Below are 21,544 nucleotides of genomic sequence, written 5' to 3'. Positions count from 1 at the left end.
TGTCAAGGTTACAAGAATTTTTTCCTTGAAAATTGAAGGACATTGGCTTTTTCCAGCCTCAGTGTTGGAACCTGTGTTGGAAAATCCCCAAATGGAAAGCATAAATGTTTCTCCTTGTCTTTTTGATACCAGGCATAAACAAAAACATTATATAGCTCCAATTTCTATGTCCCTTCAGCTCCACAAAGACACTTTCCCCTAATTTAAGATAGTTTCTAAAATTGAAATAGCCATTGAAAGCTAAATGCACCCTGAGACAGAACTTTTTCACAAAATTTAAGTGTATATATATATATATATATATATTTTTTTTTTTTTTTTTTTTTTTGCGGGTCTGGGGATGGAAGCCGGGGGCATTCGACCTCCGATCTAAAGCCCCTGCCCTATTTTTTATTCTTTATTTTGAAACCGGGTCTCACTGAGTTGCAGAGGGCCTCACTAAGTAGCTGAGGCTGTCCGCAAACCACGATCCTCCAGTCTCAGCCTCCCAAATGCTGGGATTATAAGCGTGCACCACCACGCCCAGCAAGTATATATTTAAATATATTGTATTATACAACTAGCTGCATCTGTTGGGACACACCTGTAATACCAGGACCTGGGAGGCTGAGATAGGAGGATCACAGTAGTGAAGGACTGCCTCAACAATTTGTGTGGGTGTATGTGTGTGTGGTGTGTGTGTGTGTGTGTGTGTGTGTGTGTGTGTGTGTGTGTGTGTGTATAACTGGAAATTAAACCCAGGTGCATTCTACCTCCAAGTTACATCCCTATCCCTATTTTATTCTTTATTTTGAAGCAGGGTCTTAGTAAATTGTGAGGAACCTCACTAAGTAGCTGAAGCTGGCCTTGAACTTGTGATCCTCTTTTCTCAGCCTCCCAAATGCTGGGATTACAATCATGTACCACCATGCCCAGCTCCAGCCTCCACAATTTAGGGAAACCCTATTTCAAAATAAAAACTAAAAAGAGCTGGGGATATACCTCAGAGATAGAATTCCCTTGTACCTTGGAAATACAAGGGAAATTCCCATTATTAAAAAAAAAAATATATATATATATAATCTCTATTATGTTTCTAATAAAAACATATAGAAGTTAAGTCACTGGCCTTATAGTCATAGAATCAAAGGTGCTATTTCTAAACAATCCAAGCATATCAAAAAAAGATCATATACTTAAGAGACTGAGACCTGCCTTTAACTGGAAGTATACAAAAAGTAAAATCTCTTCTGAAAGCAAATAAAAACACCAGTACATGTCACAAAATCAAAGGACAACTAGCCCAAAGTTCTTATTACAGTGCAGAAACAAATTCTGCGGAAAGATAGAAATGCCAGCTGTGTATGTTTTCCTGTAAGGGCAGCAGGCTCTCGTGCCAAGTTTACTGGAGAGTCACTTCCAGAGCTATCAAAGGTTAAGGCAGAATAATGAAGGCTACGGGAAGAAAGTGAGCAAAGCCATCACCACGTGCCCATCCATGCTGGACCCTCGTGGGAAGTGAGTTAACCGTAATCTGCAGTCCTCTAAGTGACAGGTGAAAAGGGGGTAGTGGTTACAGTCTGAGTTTATAGAAGGCACGTATACAACCACAGAGATAAAGAAGACTAGGAAATAGAGAAGAACTTGGAGTCCTAGGTTAGGGATGGAGCAAAGAAAATAAAGAGGACAGAGAAGAGCTGGGAATACAAGGAAAACTAGAAAGATCTCTAAAGAGATGAAAAGGGAAAGAATATGTCTTTATGTTAGCACTCACTGCTTCCTACATCTCCTTAGTCCAGGAGGAATCTAAATGTCTCTGTCGCCCAACCCACAAGTCCAAGATCATCTCTAAGGTTATGGTTGGGTTTCCACCATTTGTAGGCTATCTTGTCTGTTGGATATTCAGCTACATGGTTTCTTCTTGACTATCTAGTAGTTCCCCAGGATTATTCCTGTTTTCCAGCCAGAGTCAGCTAATTGCTGATGAGAACAGTTGTGGACCAGTGTCAATGGCTGGCAACACCAGAGTGGGTCTGCCCTTGGAAGCAACCTCTCATCCAGCTACCTACATGAAAGAGACACTCCCAACCCTGGTCTTAAAAGCACCATCTTTTCTTTTTTTTTTTTTTCTGATTCCTCAATAAAGAGCAAGAAAAGTCAAAAGCCAAAATGGTACTTTGGAGGGCAAAGTGCCTTCAAAGTTTAAAAATTCGGGTAATTTTTATGTCCCTACGTTAAGCTTGGAGTAGTAAAACTGCAGGTAGGAAAATAAGGGATGTTTTTGAGGGAGAGAGGAAGGGGCTTGCTCTAAATGGTCACGGTTAACCCGGCTTGCTGGTATGCCTCATGTAATTTAGAGATTGACTTGGTTTTAAATCAAAAAGCAGACATACTAATTTGAATATTAATTAGCCTTAAGTTAGATCATACATATTGCCATGGTGATCATTTTCAGATTTCACAAAGCACATCCAAGAGCAGACTTCTACAGTTCCACACCTATTTTACTTATTCCAAATACCGAATTGTGACTCTCTGATCTAGGTCGGAACCACCTGTCCAGCGACCTGTAAGGATATAAAGATCGCGACCGACCCTCTCCAAAAGTGAGCAAGTGACTTCTATGGTAGGTCACTTTGAATCCTCTTCTAGATGGATTGCAAAACTTTGGGAAAGACACACGATGGAATTCTATTCAGCCATAAAGAAGAATAAAATCATATCATTTGCAAGAAGATGGAAAGTCCTGGAGAACATTATGTTAAGTGAGATCAGCCAGGCACAGAAGGAAAAGGTACATGTGTTTCCCCTAATATGCCCAAACTAGGGAACACAGAGGATACCAGTGGGTCTCCAGATAATGGAGGGGAAATACCAGCAAAGTCTGAATGAAAAGATAGGAGAGGAGGAAGGCTGATCTTGATTAATGAGGGTCTACATCCGATTATGTGTAAATTTATGAATATGGCATGGTTACCCTGGACGATCATTGGTGGGAGGAGGGAAGGGAAAAATGGGGGTGGGGAGGAGAGGGCACCAAGTATAGTTTAAATGTATACCATTTACGTTCAATAAAAAATTTGTATTAAAAAATAAATAAATAAAATAAAAAATAAATCCTTTTCTAGGTTGTCCACATTGCTTTTGTCCCATGAGACTTAGAACCAGAAAGTCCTGTTTTTGCTTCCGAATCCTGGTAGTTTTGCTTTAATCTTACTTCTAAACTGCCAGTAATTATTATCTTTCTGAACTGAGCTTTCCTGGGCTAACTCTAGTAGATTTCACTCCCCCTCTTTCAACTCTGCTCCTAAATTCCTACAGCGTTCTGCCTTTAAACTGCCCGCACTAGGCCTGAATTATCTTTGTAGAAATTAACCTTCTTCCATATCCTAGCACAGCATATGAGGGGCTGCAAACCCCTAGTGACTATAAGTCACATCAAGCCTGGAGACAAGTCTTCCGTGACATCTCCCATTGAGAATGGGAGCAACTTAAGCCCTGATACTCTCAGGCATCCTGGGATCCTTCCAGATGTCAGATTCTGTCATGAAAGAAAAGTGGCCACCAAGGGATTTATGATCTACAGTGTAAATTCACTCCTGCACAATTATCACCAGATTTATCTGGCTCCAAAAAGAAGTAAAGGGATGTAAAATATAGAACATGAGCAGACTTGAAGTAGAGTCAAAGAGATAAAAGGGCTTCTAATGTAAGAGCACAGGACCTGTAAGATGAAGAGCAAGTTGGTCATAAGGCTGGCATCCATTATTCACCATCTCAGTGATCCAAGGGAACGGCCATTAGCGGAAGCAGAATTCTCTTAGATACTTGTTTTGAATATCCTCCTGACTATATACATTTAAGTAGTGTCTTCAGAGTTCTGCTTCATATAGATGATGGAAAGAGCCCTTACTCTCAAAATTTTAAAAGCCAATATAAGCTAGGAGTAGTGGCACATGTCCATCATCCTAGTACTTGGGAAGCTGAAACAGGAGGATCACAGGTTCAAGGCCAGCCTGAGAAACTTAGAGAGACCCTCAGAAACTTAGTAAGAACCTGTTTCAAAATAAATACTAGAGACTTCCGGGAAGATGGCGACCGAGAAAAGCGGGGCTTAAGAGCCCTGCTAACAACCAATCTCCATTACCACAAAACCAGGGCCTTTCATAGCCAGAAAACACCATCACCAGAAAAACAAAATAACCACCAGGCTCCAGAGAGAAAGCGGACTGAGAACAGAGCTCAGGGCCACAGAGGAGACACACGCGCCCGAGGACGCGGCAGCAGCGCCATACTGCCGGCGGCAGCGGCGAACTCATTGGACGGCTACAGCAAGCCGAGGTGAGCCGCTGCGGAACAGCCAGGCGGGATCTTTCGGCGCAGAGAGGATTTAAAGCTCCCAGTGGCTGAGCTCAGCACACGCTGCAGGGATTCAGAGTGGAAATCAAAACCAGAGAAGAAAAAATACGCCAGCCTCATGGCCGAGGGCGTGGCCGCGGCGCCATATTGCCACCGGCGGCGGCAGCAGCAGTGAATTCGCCGAATCCAGTAGAGCTACATCTGCGTACTCAAGAACAGTGAGTCAAATTGCGGGCCACAGAGGAGAAATCCCAGTACTGTACCTCACTGTACCCAGTGAGGGAGTGGTGGTGGCAGAGATATCACACCATAGGAGAACGTGCAACCTGGCACCCCCCATAGTGTAAAACAGCCTCTATTGACTCCCTGGGTCGGAGACTCTGTGATAAAACCCAGTAAAGGAGTAGTGGGGTCTGAGATACTACTGACTCGAGATCCAGAACACCTTAAGTGAAGTCATAGTGACCCAAGGGAAGAACCCAGAGAAGGCACAAGCATCCGAAATCATGGGAAAGAGGAATAATACTGGAGCAATGGATACCGCCCACAACCCCACAACATCAGAACCTGATAAAACAGAAAATCAGAGATCTCTAGAAGATCAAATCAGGAAAATAACTGTAGAAATAATAGAGGTGCTTAGAAAAGAACTCAGAGAGAGCCAAAAAGAGATAAAGGATGCAATTAATGAAGTAAAGGCCTCAATTCAAAGCACAAACAACCGATTAGATCACATGGAGAACAGAATCTCGCTCTTAGAAGATGAGCAATCCAAAAATGAACGCATAGTTTCTAATCTAGAAAAAAATATCCAACAGCAGGAATCTGACATTGAAGAAATATGGGCCCATCTTAAGAGAGCTAACCTAAGAATAATTGGAATAGAGGAGGGAAAAGAAAGTGAAACCAAAGGGATCAACAATCTCTTCAAGGAAGTAATAGCAGAAAATTTTCCAAACATAGAGCAAGAGGTTGATACACAGGTCCAGGAAACTTATAGAACTCCCTTTAGACAGGATGGGAGAAGAGGATCCCCACGCCACATAATTGTCAAAATGACCAATGTGGAAGCCAAGCAGAGAATCTTAAAGGCAACAAAAACAAAGGGCCAAGTGACATTCAGAGGCAAACCAATTAGAATCACTCCAGACTTCCCAAACCAAGTCATGAGAGCCAGAAGGGCTTGGAGTAACATATTCCAAACTCTGAAAGAAAACAACTTCCAGCCAAAAATTTCCTATCCAGCAAAACTTTCTATCAAATTAGATGGAGAAATAAGAAGCTTCCATGACAAACAGAAACTGAAGGAATTTATGTCTTCAAAACCAGCGCTAGAGAAAATACTCAAAGAGATTAACTACAAAGAAGAAATAGGTAACACTCACCAGAACCAGAGAAACAAGAGTTTCCATCCAACAGACAACTAAGATTGGTTATCTGTGGAGATTCATTATTTATGTTAGTCTTTTACCTATCTCTAAATTGTATTGTTTGCCTTTATTGTTGTTAATTTTTAGGATTTCTAGTTGGGATATTAATATACCTTCAGATATAGCATTTGGAAATATTTTATCCAATTCTATTAGTAACTTTTAACTCTGTTTACATTGTCTTTGGATATACAATATTTTTTTAAGGGAGTTTGTATATCCTTCTGTTGCCTGTGCCATTGAAATCATATCCAAGAAATCACTGCCAATTTCAATGTTGCGAGGTTTTATGACCCAGATTTTCTTCTAAAAGTTTATAGTCTTAAGATTTATATTTAGGTCTTTTATCTATTTTGAGTTAATACTTGTATGTGGGATTAGGTAAGGGTCCAATTTTATTCTTTTCCATGTAATTATTATTTTCCAACAATATTTAGTTAAAAGAATATTATTTCCACCACCAAATGTTCGTGGAAACCTTGTCAAAAATAACTTGACAATATAGGGAAGAATTTAGCTCTAGGCTTGTATTTAACTCCAATGGTTTATATATCTGCCTTTAGAACAGTACTACACTGTTTCAATTATTGTAGCTTTATATGGTTTGAAATCAGAAAATATATATCTGCTAGCTTTGTTCTTCAAGATCGTTTTGGGTATCTAGAATTCATATTCCATATTAGGATAGATTTTTTTCTGAAAAATAAATATATAAATATATGATAGTTTCACCAACAAAACAGAAAAAAATATGCTCTGTTAAGAAAGAAAGCAAAAAGAAATATTGAAATGTTATCTTTAAATCATCAAAAGCTTGGCATCAGACAAATGAAACTGTTATGTGAGATTATCATTTTTAATTTTGGATATTGCTATAATACTAGATGTCAACCACTAAGCCAAGCATGGGAGGGAGGGATGGGGAGAGAATGGGGTGGGGATTGGGTGGGGGCTGACTGGGCGATGTGTGCATGTATGTCTACAAAAGTTTGTATCCCACTATGATGTATGAATACAGTGCACCAATAAAATAAAATAAAATAAAATAAAAAAACATCACAGCAAAAAATAAATAAATAAATAAATAAATACATCTGAAAAAAAAATAAATAAATACTAAAATTAGGGCTGGGAATGTAGCTCAAAGGTAGCATGCCAGTACTACATTAAAATTAAAAATAGAAAGTAGGTAAAGAAGGAAAATCACCCAAGCTTGGACAGCCGGTCTGAAGGATTCTTGTATTACTATCTCCCAGGAGGGTCTTAAAGTAATTTTATAACTATTTTCAGTGGAAATTGGCAAATGTTCATTGATTCTACTCCAAGACCTTGAAGACAACACCCAACTCCTAATCTGGGCTCTTCTCCATCATAATAAATCATACACCATCCCTCTTCCACTTCCAGTAGGCAAAACAGGTCACTTACGTCTTTTATTTTATCAGTTTGTGAACAATTTATAACTCCTTAGTATTAGTTCGCAAACACAGGAGCTCTGCTAACAAGATCACAGATAAAGGGAGAATTTTGGAGCTTCCACTGGGCCCGTGCATGACCACACCGAGCTTGAGCCTCTAATTACAAAACGTGACTGTCTTCCTTCAATTAAATCCAGAGAATTTTGTCCTTCAGCAAATGTGGTTTAGAAGGCAGCCTCCAAGCACGTGGCTTTAGACCCTTCCCCAACCAAATAATGAGACGATGAGGTACCACGGAGATTTTGGGTCCCTATGCAAAACTCTGATGGAAGACACTGGTATCTCCTGAGCAAGGTTGGTATCTAGCCAAAAACTTAAGAATGTCTCCACTTAGCATGATTAGTCAGTCACAAAAAAATAAGAAATCAGATGCTTTCCCTAATATGTGAGAGTTAGGGAGAAAAGAGGAGCAAACAAGATAACCTAAAGGAAGAGAAAGGAGGGGGAAGAGAAAAATCTCTAAAGCACACAATGTACTTAAACATATCGAAGTCAATCACTAAGCCAAGCAAGGAAGGGAGGGACGGGGAGGGAATGGGGTGGTATTTGGGTAGGGGTTAAATCAGCGATGAGTACATGTTTGTACACACAAGTTTTTTACCCCAATAAGTTGTATGAATATAATGCACCAATAAAAAAATAATTAAAAAAAATAAAGTTTATAAAAAATTGTGAGAAAAAAAAAAAAAGAATGTCTCCAAACATGGAGTGCCATTTGGGGCTTAGGGTTGCTGTTGATTTCTTGGGTTGGGTCAAAAAATATCAGAAAAAAAAATTCCCTCAAGCTAAATCAGGAACTTAAGTTTTGTTCCTTTCTTAATTTTCTTTCATTCTTCACAATCTGGTCTGTGTAGTTGGAAGCCAAAGCAATTCATTAAAGACATGAGGAGAGAACAATAAGTCGGGAGAGCTTTAAAGAAAAGAGCCCCCCGGCCTCCAAGATTTCCTGATTTGACTCCAAGAACACGTTCTGATACAATTGAAAAATATGTGTCCTGAATTGGGGTTTCCTATTGAAACCCAGTGGTGACCTGCCGCTTCTGAAACTTATTGACATTTAAGAAAAAAACTAAAGAGTACTGAGGCAAAAAAAAAAATAAACTCTCCATAATTTTTTTATATTTTTGCCCCCACAAAAGAGCTTGGAAACAAAGTTAGGGAATTTAAACAAATCCCAAAAGACTTTGGGACCTTGGGTTTGTTTTCCTCTTGGCAGAGCCAATTTGCTCATCGGGTCCAGATAGTTGGAAATTTTGATTTATTAGGCACTTTATTTCTTCTGTGGCTTACTATAGCTTTACAGAGAAATATAAATTTTTATTAAATCATTCTTCCAGCATACATGAACTGAATTATATAAATTACAAGTAAAATCAATAAATCTTCATAGAAGTCCTTGGCATTTAGTTCTCTGTGAGTGGAGATTTGCAAGTGTAGATTTAAGATTTACTACATTAATAATCACGGCAATAAGAGCTAATATTTATTGATCCCTTGTTAAAACTCCACACATTATATGAAGCATTTCACATGCATGATTTCATGAATCCTCAAAACAAGGCTATTGGGGTACAAAACATTATTGACCCCTACTTTACAGATAAGGAAACAAAAGCCTGGAAAGATGTTGTAGCAGAATCTGAATTGAATGCTGAACTGCCTTCCCCTATAAAAAATACGTGCCAGCTCCCTGGTGCATGCCAGTAACTCCCAGTACTTTGGAAGGTTCTGACAGAAGAATTGCAGACTCAAGGCCAGCCTCAGGCAACTTAGCAAGATCTTCAGAAACTTAGGGAGACCCCGTTTCAAAATTTAAAAGGGCTGGGATGTGGCCTGGAGATGAGTGTCCCTGGATTCAACCCCCCAGTACAGAGAGAGACAGAGACAGAGAAAAAAAAATGGTGGGTGGTACCTGCAGAGATGACGTGGAAACTGTAAATAGACATGTGCCCGGGGCCAGAGGACAAGGAGAAGAGGGAGAGGCCTCCCTCATCAGATGCAATATTCCAGGATGCCCTTCAAAGAACACCCTCCCATCCCAGCTAACCATGGAAGAAGCCCAGTAGCTTCTTCTGTTCCTCCATTTGCAGGGCCGGTCCCTTCTTTGCTCTGGAGGCCTTCCTGTAGGACTTGTTCATCCCTCTACAGAGACTTTGGACAACCCTTGCTGAGAACCCTCACTTAAACTGCTGTTCACAGCTGACAGCTTTCCTTGGAAACTTTCTTACCTGGGCCACCTCTTGTTTGTTTATTTAATTCCACACTCTCTTACAATTTGATTATCTAGAGCAAAAGTTGCATGTTTTAGGACTGAGTCAGGGCCAGAATGCATTCTCTAGAGATGGAAAATAGCCATTTCCTTTTCTCTGCAGTATTCCCAGCCAAAAAGAAAAAAAAAGAAAAGGATCTGCTTCAAAGACCTAAGAAGTTAGAAGCTGAAGGGTGATTGATTTTCTATTGTGAGATGCCTTATATCCACCCCAGGGAAAGCAAGCAAGTCACCTTTCATCAAATGGAAGGAAGAACCCCAGGCAGCAAACAAGACAACAAGGAAAGAAAATCTGAGTGACTTTTTCTCTATATGGCAGCTCAGAAGTCGCATGAAATCCTGTCATTTTAAGACGCATGGAGATATAAATTGAGTCTGTTTTATTGCTCAGCTCCCCAAATCCATGTGGCAAATAAAAGCTCCTGGAGCCAAGAGAAAGGGAATTTTTCCAAAATATGTATGAAGTTCCTTTGAGCAAGACTATACTCTCGTCAGTGGAAGAATCGCAGAGTCAACCAAGTCAGAGACTGCCGTCAAAGAGAGACATGCCACAAATACACACACGGCCAGGGAGCCGAGAAGAGGTCCAGAAACCAGAGGGAGGGAAAGTCAGGCCCAGATGGCTGGTCAAAGCACATCACGCCTGTCCCAGGGGTCACTCAAGAGAACTTACGTGTCTAGATGCAAGACAGTGTGTGACTGGTGGTTCTGCCAAACACATTACCCAAGATAAACGGTTGTCATTTACTAAAAAGAAGAAATGTGATGAAGGCTGTTCACTGCCTGAGATGGAGAGAAATATGGACCTTAAAAGAAAGCATCTCCACAGCCCATCCTCCGCTGTTCTTTCTTGTAGTTTATCAGTCCCCGTGTGGAAAACGCAAAAGAAAAATAAGAGTCTTGTTTTGTTTGTTTGTTTGTTTGTTTGTTTGTGGGATTTTTTGATGTTTGGCTTGTTTGTTGGTTTGTTGGTTTGTTTGTTTGTTTAGTACTGGGTATGGAAACCAGGGGCATTCTACCTCCGAGATACACTCCCAGCCCGATTATTCTTTTATTCTTTATTTTGAAACAGGGTCTCACTGGATTGCAGAAGGCCTCACTAAGTAGCTGAGGCTGTCCACAAGCTGTGATCCTCCTGTCTCAGCCTCCAGAATGCTGGGATTTCAAGCATGAGCCACCATACCCGGCTAAGGACCTTGTTTTATTTACATTTGCATGAAAGATTCAAGCAGTAAGTACTTAAGAAGACATATTAGGGATCCAGGACTTTCAGCAGAAAAGAAAGATGGCATAGATTCCAATCTGGTCTCTTTTCCCTTCCACAATCTGCTGTGAGCCACCATGGCCTCTGTGACCCAGTGTACCACAGTCATCTCCCCTCTGGGCTCCCTGACTTCTGCCCCTGACTACAACCACAGTCAGTCCATTCTCAACCAAACAGACAGAATGGGACTTTTAAAATTCTATCCAGCCGGGCGTGGTGGCGCACGCTTGTAATCCCCGCGCTTAGGAGGCAGAGACAGGAGGATCGCGCAGGTTCGAAGCCAGCCGCGCACGCTGGCTTAGGAGACCCTGTTTCCAAATTAAAAAATGTAAAAATAGGTCTGGGAGTGTAGCCTGGAGGTAGAAGGGCTTCCAGGAACCCCAGTACCACCAAAAATAAAAAATAAAAATAAAAATAAAAATTCTATCCATCTTCTATTGCTGGACATCTTTGGTAGAAGGAGCTACCACAACTATTATCTCCTTCTTCTACTCAAAGCCATCTACTAACTCATTTCAAGAGAAAGATGCCAGCTAAAAAGGTCTTCAAAGCAGTGAGAGGGTCCACTTGCTTTTCAAAACAATCAGAGGAGACTTGAATGCAACGGAACGATATCTTTAAAGTGCCAGATAAGAAAAAAGAATAGCAGCCTGGAAGTCTACACACAGTAGAAATAGTCACATTCAAGAATAGGTGCAAAATAAAAAGCGACTAATAAAAAGTGTGATAGGATTCATCAGCAATAGTCAAGTATGGGTGCAAAATAAAAAGTGGCTAATAAAAAATAACAGGACCCATTAGCAATAGTCTTACATTAGAATAAATAGTCGGGTTTGGTGGTATATGACTATAATCCTAGTCTTTGGGAAGCTGAGATGGGAAGATTGCAGGTTCGAGGACAGCCTCAGCAAATAGTGAGATTCTCATCAACCTAGTGATACCTGCTTCAAAATAAAAATAAGATAGGACTAGGGTGTAGCTTGGAGGTAGAACACCCCTGGGTTCAATCCCCAGTACTGCAAAATTAATTAATTAATTAATTAATTAATTAAAGTCTACAGGAAATTATTCTACAGAGAAGCACAGAAATGCATAAAATTAAAAATAAAAAATTGGTGGTAAATTTATGCAAATAATGAGTGCAGTGACAATACACATGTTATTTATTACTGTTTTCTTATTGGTTTTAAAATATACAAAGAATTAAATATATGAAAACAACAGCACAAAAGCTAACTAAAGAGAAATAAAATGTTCTAATCAGGCAGTAAGGATTTGAGATCTCTGTAATAATTCCTATCATCCTTGTACAAAGAATTTTAGTGTAGTAAGACGGGAAGGATCAGATGGTTCTCTTTGACCTCTAGTGGCACACACACATACACACACACACACACACACACACACACACACACACATGCAAAAACTTCCTATGCTCTTTCCTGTCTGGACACCAAAACGTTGTTAAACATAGAATAAAGGCCATTAGAAAATATAGTCCCAATGTTATAAGAGGGCTTTTGTGAAGCCAGAACTGTCTTATATGTCACTGAATGACCAGTACCATTTAGAATGTCATTTCGATGTCCTCATTCAATTAAACTAAGAAAAGAAAGATGATTTCAAAAAATATTATCCAATTTTAAAAATAAATTACTATAATAGAAAAAACAAGTTCAAGTCATTCTTTCACAAGTATAACTGCAAAACTACTTGATGAATTATCTTTTAGATTTGTGTTGTTATTCTATCAAATATAAACGCAAGAAGAAATAACACTATTTAAACATATATATTTTCGCAACTTAGCAATGCCCTCAGCAACTTAGGCTGAGGGCATAGCTCAAAACAAAAAATAAATAGGGCTGGAGGTATATCTCAGGGGTAGAACACCCCTACGTTCAATCCCCAGTAATTTATTTACATATAAAAGCTACACACACACACACACACACACACACACACACACACATATATATATATATGTATGTATATAGATGTGCACCAGTTATGTACTTTTATATTCATTGATATGGAACCAATAAGGATACCATGATTTATTCATCATATTTTTCACCAATCCTCTAACACAGAACAAACACAGACCCAGGTAAGTAGGGTATGCTCCAAAAAATGTGTGTGGCATTTAACAATCTAATTGCAAAGAAAAACAGAAATATAAACTTTCTTCCTCCACTGGGATCAAAGATCATAAAATCCAAAATATCATTAGCATTGAGGACCCAAGACTTGTGGGTCCCATAACTGCTTGTTTGTTGAATAGACATGATAATGAACATTTAAGAGAAAGCACCATAAGTGCCTGGAAAGCAGGTATAGAAACGAAGGCCAAAGCAACTGACCACTGTTGTTTCTACAACACCGGCCGGCCACTGATGAGTCACAGAAATAATAGCCCTTGTGAAATGGGCAGTCCCAGAGGGTGAGGAAGAGGCTCCCGGGGCTTCCAGAATACCCTCTTACAAATCAGAACTCCATACAGGCTACCTCAGTAAACAGGAAACCCACCAATTCATGTAACACTGTCAGCCATAAAACTGAACAAAATTATTTTTGCACATCCTCCGATATCAGGAAAAGTAACTAAAACTATACCATTTATCTATTAACTCAGTAGCCTAACATTTATATAATACTTTTCCAATTTGTAACGTATTTCACACATATTATTACACTGTATGATCATCCTCATAATAATGTTCAAAGATAGGTGTAAACTCCATACTACGAGGAAGAAAAGTAAGGCTCAGAGAATTCCAGCAGCACGTGGCTGTTACATGGGGAGCCTGGATCTACTCCAGCTTCTCACTCACGTTTCTCTCTCACCACAAAGGACAACTATAGTCTTTACACATTAATAGCACCAATTCTGGCCAAACCTAGTAAACTCTTACACTATTAATCTGAATAAACCAAATTAGGTCACAGCTTCCTAGGAAAAAAATATATGTATAAGTTGGGCAAGGAAAATAGAACTGAATGTTTTGCTGTGTAGTGAAATCACATGAGTAATTCTGAATTGCCACATGATCAGGCTGCTAGGAATCTACCTCTCCTATCATGACAAGCTAAGCAGCGCTGCTCTGTGGAAGGCCGCTGGCTCCATGTCGGTTCAGGGCCGGCTTTCCAGGAAGCATAGGAGGAGGCAGAGTTCCTGGTGTCCATGATGTTTGTAGGTATTCCCCAAAAATGCTTGAATTTTTATTTATTTTAAAATCAGAAAAAATAAGTAAAATAATAACGGGTGCATAATAATGGATCCAGCCTGAATTCTATTTGTCTTTGTACTAACACAGTCATAAAATATAATTTTTAATAACTTTTATGGATGAAGGAGAAAACAAAGGCAAAAATGCCCAGGGCCCATGGAAGACATAAAGCAGCACTAGCCTGAATCTTCCCACCCCACACCCCATAAACATTTTAAGGGCTTCCCTGGTGGAATAATGTGTGCTGGCTCCACAGCTCCCATATTTTAGAATCAAGAACAGCTTTAACTCATTTAAAGAAAGCCCTTAATTATCTACTTCTTTTGCTTCTCATATTCAGAGTCATGTGATCTGAATTAGGTATTTTACACATGAATGACACTCTTTCTGATTACTTTGTGGGAAAGTGCACACACACTTTAAAATAATGTGTACACTAATATCTAGGATATACAGAGAACTCAAGAAACTCAGTATTAAGAAAATAAATAACCCAATAAAAAATGGGCAAGTGAACTAGACACTTCACAAAAGAAATTCAAATGGCCAATAAATGCATTAAAAAAATGTTCAACATCATTAGCAGTCAGAGAGATACAAATCAAAACTACCTGAGATTTCACCTAACTCCAACTAGAACGGAAATCATTCAAAACACAAACAACAACAGATGCTGGCAAGGATGTGGAGAAGTAGGAACTCTAATATATTGTTGGTGAGACTGCAAATTAGTGCAACCACTTTGGAAAACAGTATGGAGGATCTTCAGAAGAATAGGAATGAACTTACCATTGATCCAGCAATACCACTTCTGGGTATCTACCCAAAAGAATGGAAACCAAAATTCCAAACTAATGCATGCATATCTATGTTCATAGCTGCACAATTCACAATTGCCAAACTATGATATCAGCCAAGATCTCCATCAACAAATGAATAGATTACAAAACTATGGATATATACACAATGGAGTTTTACTCAGCCATAAAGAAAAACACAATTACGTCATTTACAGGGAAATGGATGGAAATGGAGGACATTATGCTAAGTGAGATTAGTCAGTCACAAAAAATAAGAAATCAGGTGTTCTCCCTAATATGCAGAAGCTAGGGAGAAAATGGGTCATAGGAGGAGCTCTACATGAAGGAGGAGACACTACAGATGAACAAATAAGGTGACCTAACCGGGGGTGATGGGAGGGGGGAAGAGGGAAATGCTCTAATGTTCATGATGTACATTAGCAAACATATCAAAGTCAATCACTAAGCCAAACATGAGAAGGAGGGAGAGGGGGGAATTGGGTTAGTGCTAATTGGGTGATGTGTGCATGTATGTCTCCACCATTTTGTATTCCATTAAGATGTATGACTACAATGTACCAATAAAAAAATTTTAATAATGTGTACAAGCTGCACAAAAGGGGGAATGGTAAAGACAGAAATTATAGAAAATAAGACTGTAATCGTTGTTTTTTAAAATCTGACTTAATTGACTGGAAATGTTTATATCTTGAAGAATGTGAGACATGTAAATATGTGATAACAAAGAATAAAGCACGGGGGGGGGTTACTGTTTTTCCATCAAACCCATGCAGATTTCTGAACTTTCACACACGTTATCAATGGCCAAAGCTTCCCAACGATGCTGAAAGTAAGGGTAAGTGCACCTTTATTAAATGCTGTAAAAATAAAAAATACATGGAGGTACAGCATCACCTTTGCAAAAATGTCCATTCCAAATCAATGTAGGAAGACTGAACTTAGCTATTCTACAATATCCTACAAAATAGCTGAACTAGACTTTCTAAAATTTGAAACAATGAAAGATTATTCTAAACTTAGAAGAAAATAATGGTTCTAAAACCCAAATTTAATATGTTAAAATTGATTTAATATTGTACCAAAACTTTAAACCATCTATAAGAGATGAGATATTTGGGAAACAACTGAGGAAATTGGAAAAATAGAATGTATGCTATTTATCAATGTTACATTTCTTAGGTGTGGTGCTGATATTGTGGTTTCCCATCCAAGTACTAACCAGGCCCGATCGGCTGCTTAGCTTCTGAGATCAGACTAGATCAGGCACATTCAGAGTGGTATGGCTGTGGACCTGATACTGTGGTTATGTCGGAGAACAGCCTGTTCCTAGGATATGCATGCGAAAATACTTAAGGTTGAGTGTCATGATATCTACACTTCTCTTTAATGTGGTTCAACAACAAAAAACAATAAAAGTGTGTACACAAAGGAACACGTTTGTGTAGAGAGAAAGAAAAAGAGAGGAAACAAATGTGTCCAAATGGCAAAAATTACAGTATAAGGTAAAGTGTATGAGGGTGTTCATCTTATGTTTATATTATTAATAGTACACTACTGGTTTGATATAAATGAAACACTTTATGTGACAAAGCAAAGATGATAATAATCCTAGACTCTTAGATTGGCATTGGGAATATGAGAGTATTGCCCCAAGGGCCATGGGTGGAAAGGACATCAGCACAGAGTTCAGCTCATTATGAGACTGAATACTGCCATGAATATATGTCTAACAAGGGAATGACTGCATCGTGAAATAATTACAAGTAGATTAACTACCCGTTGGGGATATTATTAGAAGGAGAGAGGAACAGGACATTAAAGAAACTTTAATCCAATTTCAGTCTCTAAAAACCTATGGTCCAAAGCCAGGCGTGGTGGTGAATACTTGTAATACCTGTGCTTGGGAGGCGGAGACAGGAGGATCGCGCTGGTTCGAAGCCAGCCGCGCTGGCGTAAGAGACCCTGTTTCCAAATTTAAAAAGTATAAAAAATAGGTCTGGGAGTGCAGCCCGGAGGTAGAAGGGCTTCCAGGAACCCCAGTACCACCAAAAAAAAAAAACTAAAACCTATGGTCCAAAATTTTTAAAATATTATCAATAAGCTGAACACATGTTCACTGAAGGACAAATTAACTTATAATCTGTCACTGACATAACTAGAGACAAAAAATCATCTGGATGGAGTAATACACTAATAAAAAGACTCAAATATCATTAATACTACAGGTTGAATATCTAGACAAAAAATCAATCATCTGGATGGAGTGCTACACTAGTAAAAAGACTCGAATATCATTAATACTATAGGCTGAATATCTCTAATCTGAAATTCTGAAATTCAAAATGCTCCTGAATGCTAAATGTTTTGAGTAAACAGTTTCAGATTTTGGAGCATTTTCAGTTAACATTTATGCTTGATCAGGTCACATCTATGCAAATATTCCAAAATTGGGACAGGGGTTCAACTATGAAATAGTTCTGGTTCCAAGCATTTCAGATCAAGGGTATTCAGCCAGCATTCTCTAGAGTTATTACTCAATCAAAACCAAAAAATATTTTCTACCAGCATGATCAAAATTATTTTTACCATGTGAACTCGGTTTAAATGTTTGTATACTCTCACAAATAAAAATGAGGAACAAATTGCTCATATATGAAACAATACAGATGAGTGGCAAAAACCTATGCTGAGCAAAAGAACCATGACAAAAGATATATACTATATTGTCTCCTTTTCATTTATTTAAAAACCAATTAAAACTTACTGATGGAAATCAGAAGGGGGTTGTGGGAAGTGTAGAGATGATGCGTGAATGGATGCAGAGGAGAACTTGCTGAGGTGACAGAAACATTCTATGTACTGTTTTATACACCCTTGGGAGTTACAGGAGTCTATCTAATTGTCAAAGCTTGCTGAACCTTTAAGACCCATGTGTGGTTTTGTAAATAAATGTGAACCTCCATAAAATAAAAATCATATTAAAATTCATATTTCTTCATTTCATCTGAAGAACACAATACTTACCAAGTGGTTTCTTTTTACTGCAAAACATTATTGCGACTGATCTTTCACCAGATCTTCACAGTGTGCCTACATGAAAAACAGAAGTATATATTAATAAGAGAAAAACATTCAGTGACCATAAACAAGAATATCTTTTAACTTTCTTCTTAGACAAATCTAGATTACTAGGAAGGCATTGATACATCAAAGAACAACGGATTTGATTTATCAGGTTTGAATCTAACCAGATAATTCTGCATCAAAAATACAAAATTAACCTATTTGCATGAATGAAGGAGGCAGAACATTTCAGTTATTCTGAGTCTCAAAACTCAACCAGTGGGAAGACTGCTTTTTGGAAAGAGAAGAAAAACAATCACAACTTAACAGATGAAAGACAGTTGAAACATCGCTAACTTGAAAGCTACACAAAGAGCAGAGAACAGAAGAAAGCCCTGTACATCCCATCTGTTGCGGGGAGAGCTGAGGCAGGGGCCATCTTGGTGAGCCCACATTGGCTGTGTCATCTGCCAGAAACCAGGGGCTCCCAGAGATGAACCCCAGTGCAGAAGAAGCTAAATCCTGTTGACCTAGTGATTTCAGAGAGCCAGCAATCATATTCTTTACACCTCAAGATCACGAATCTTTGGACTATCCAGCCAAACAAATCTAATGAACTTCTGCAACTGCAGCTGAACTAATCAGAACCAAGAAACTACAGACCCTTTCTTTCTGTAAGGACCCAAGTGGCTACAGTCGGCCCCACCAAGACCACCATAAATCTTCAGACCCCCCCAAGCCAAACTATCTAATGTACTTCTGTACACTATATCAAGTAAAAAATAAATCTCAAAATGATGGAAAATAAAGATTATCTCTTAATAATAAAATTGAATGTCCGCAGGTCTCAACCACCCAATTAAAAGGCATTGACTGACAATGTGGATTAAAGTCTGTGTTCCAACAATATGCTGCTTGCAAGAAACCCACATATAGGTAAAGATCTTCATAGGCTTAGTTGAAAGGATGGGAGAAGATGCTACATGCAAATGGAGACCAAAAATAAGCAAATGTAGCAATTCTCATATATGGAAAAACATCCTTCAGATAAAACTTATTGGAAGAGATAAAGCAGCTTATTTCTTACTGATAAAATAAAAAATCCAACAAGAAGAAATAATGATAGTAAAAATGTATGCCCCAAATGTGGGTACACCCACTTTTATAAAACAAACTCTTTAGGACATTAAGACTGAACCCCCAATACAATAATACTGGGAGACTTAAATACACCCCTTACAACACTAAACTGATCTTCCAGAAAGATCAGTAAAGACCCTTCATACCTAAAGAACACTATCAACCAAACAGATCCAGGAGACATATACAGAATATTCCAACCAACAACAGCTGAATATATATTCTTCTCGGATGCTCTTGGAACCTTCTCCAAGATAGAGCATATTCTTGGTCACAAAGCAAGTACCAGTAAATTTTAAAAATGTAATATAATTCCTTGCATCTTTTCAGGTCATAATGGAGTGAAAGTAGAAATCAACAACAGGAATGTCCAAAGGAATTATAAAGATACATGGAGATTAAATGATACACTTTTGAATGATCATAAAAGACATAAGGGGAGCTGGGATTGGTGGCACACATTTGTAATCCCCATACTTGGGAGGTTGAGACAGGAGGATTGGGGTTTGCAGACAGCCTCAGCTACTTACTAAGGCCCTCCACAACCTATTGAGACCCTGTTTCAAAATAAAGAATAAAAAATAGAGCTGGTCAGTGTAGCTCGGAGGTAGAATGTCCCTAGGTTCCATCCCCAGTTGAGGGGGGGGGGGGAGAAAGAGAGGGGTGTGGGAGGAGACACATAAGGGGACAAATCAAATGTTTCTAGAATTAAATAAAAATAGAAACACAACATACAAAATCTATGGGGCATATTAAGAAAAAAATTGAGAGCTTTGGGCGTCCACATAAGAAAAATAAAAAATCACAAAATAAACAACCTAATGACACATCTCAAAGACCTCGAAAATAGGAACAAACAAACAAAAATCAAATCCAGTAGAAAAAAGGAAATCATTAAAATCAGAGCAAAAAAAATCAATAAAATATAGAACAAAAAACCAACAAGACCAACAAAAGATAAGCAAGATTGATAAATCCTTAGCCAACCAAACCAAAAGAAAGCTTTGACCCAAATTATTAAAATAGAAAGTGAAAAAGAAAATTTATATTCTTGAAAATTTATATTCCAAGCTGAGCATGGTGGTACGTGTTTGTAATCCCAATACTTGAGAGTCTGAGACAGGAGAATTGCAGGTTCACATCCAGCCTCAGCTAATTAGTGAGGCTCTCTACAATGTAGCAAGACTCTGTTTCTAAAATGAAGAGGAAAAAAATAGGGCTAGGATATAGCTCAGAAGTAGAATGCCCCTGGGTTCAATCCCCAGTACTATAAAAGAAAACAAAAGAAGAAAGGAAAGGAAAGCAAAGGAAAAGAAAGGAAATATTTATACTTCAATTAACTGGAAAACAGAAGAAATTGATAAATTTCTAGACAAATACAATGTACCTAAATGAAACCAAGAGAATATAGAAAACTTAAACCAACTAATATCAATCAAAGTGATATGAGAGCAATAAAAGGCCTTCAATCAAGAAAAATTCAGGTCCAGATAGATTCCCAGATGAATTCTACAAAACCTTTATGGAAGAACTAAACCAAATCCTTCACAAATCATTCCATGAAACAGAAAGAGATGGAATTCTTCCAAAGTCCTTCTATAAAGTATCACCTTAATACCCTTCACCCTCCCCCAACAGGTCTCCCTGGCTGAAGCCTTGGCTACATCTTCATCGAAGTCAAAGTATGACAAGAAATGAGAGCTGGGAGTGGAGGCATATGCCTGAAACCACAGTACTTGGGAGGCTGAGATAGGAGGATCAAGGGTTCCAGAACAGACTCAGGAACTTAGACCCTTTTCAAAACAGAAAATTTAAAAAAAATGGCTGACTGGGTATAGTTTTGGGGTAGAATGGCCCTGGTTTCAATCACAAGGAAGGAAGGAAGGAAGGAAGGAAGGAAGGAAGGAAGGAAGGAAGGAAGGAAGGAAGGAGAAAAATGTCAGGCTCCTGCCAAAAATAAAACCTCTCCAAACCTCCCATTTGCCTTAAAAATACATACATACATACATACATACATACATACATACATACATACGCAAATAAATAAAATTCTAGCATGACTCCCAGGCTTTCTGCAACCTGGTCCCTGCTCCTCTTTCCATCTGATTTCTCACCCTCCTCCTCACTGCCCCCCTCTGCCTCTTTGTCCTCCTCGTGTCTGCCTTCCAAGAATGTTCTGTTTAAGTTCTTTCCACTGAGAGCCTTCATGCCTGCGCTCCCCTCTGCTTGTACCTCTCTAGCAGCAATTCTTCCCCCTTGTATTTTTACACCAACACATCACATCCTTTAAGAGAACTTCCCTGATCTCATCCCTCAAATCGTTGTAGGATCACCCTGCTATAAGCCTGGAACTGCCCATTTCAGAGCTCCTATCACCCCAGAGTATATGTGCCTGTCACACTGGCCATTTCTTCAATACTCCACATATTCCATCAGGGAAGAGGCCTCATCTATCTGGTTCATGGTTGCATCACTGATATCTAATACATTCCTGGAAAGTACTATTACACT

The 21,544-nt window shown here is 38.8% G+C and overlaps 1 protein-coding gene across 1 annotated transcript in view; it reads right to left on the bottom strand.

Moving 5' to 3' along the window:
* ATP8B4 (ATPase phospholipid transporting 8B4 (putative)) overlaps positions 1-21,241 on the bottom strand; it is a gene marked incomplete at both ends in the record, with an annotated part of 117,936 nt that extends 96,695 nt beyond the window's left edge. The window contains one exon of the mRNA XM_080707016.1: positions 21,148-21,241. Within this exon, the coding sequence (XP_080563142.1) occupies positions 21,148-21,241 (94 nt within the window). The remainder of the gene's footprint in view (positions 1-21,147) is intronic.
* Positions 21,242-21,544: the final 303 nt, after the last annotated feature.

The sequence above is a fragment of the Muscardinus avellanarius genome (genome assembly GCF_963383645.1).
Source record: "Muscardinus avellanarius genome assembly, chromosome: 12".
Lineage (NCBI taxonomy): Eukaryota > Metazoa > Chordata > Mammalia > Rodentia > Gliridae > Muscardinus > Muscardinus avellanarius.
The sequence above is the reverse complement of the archived record's forward strand: the minus strand, read 5'-3'. Positions and strand labels throughout refer to the sequence as shown.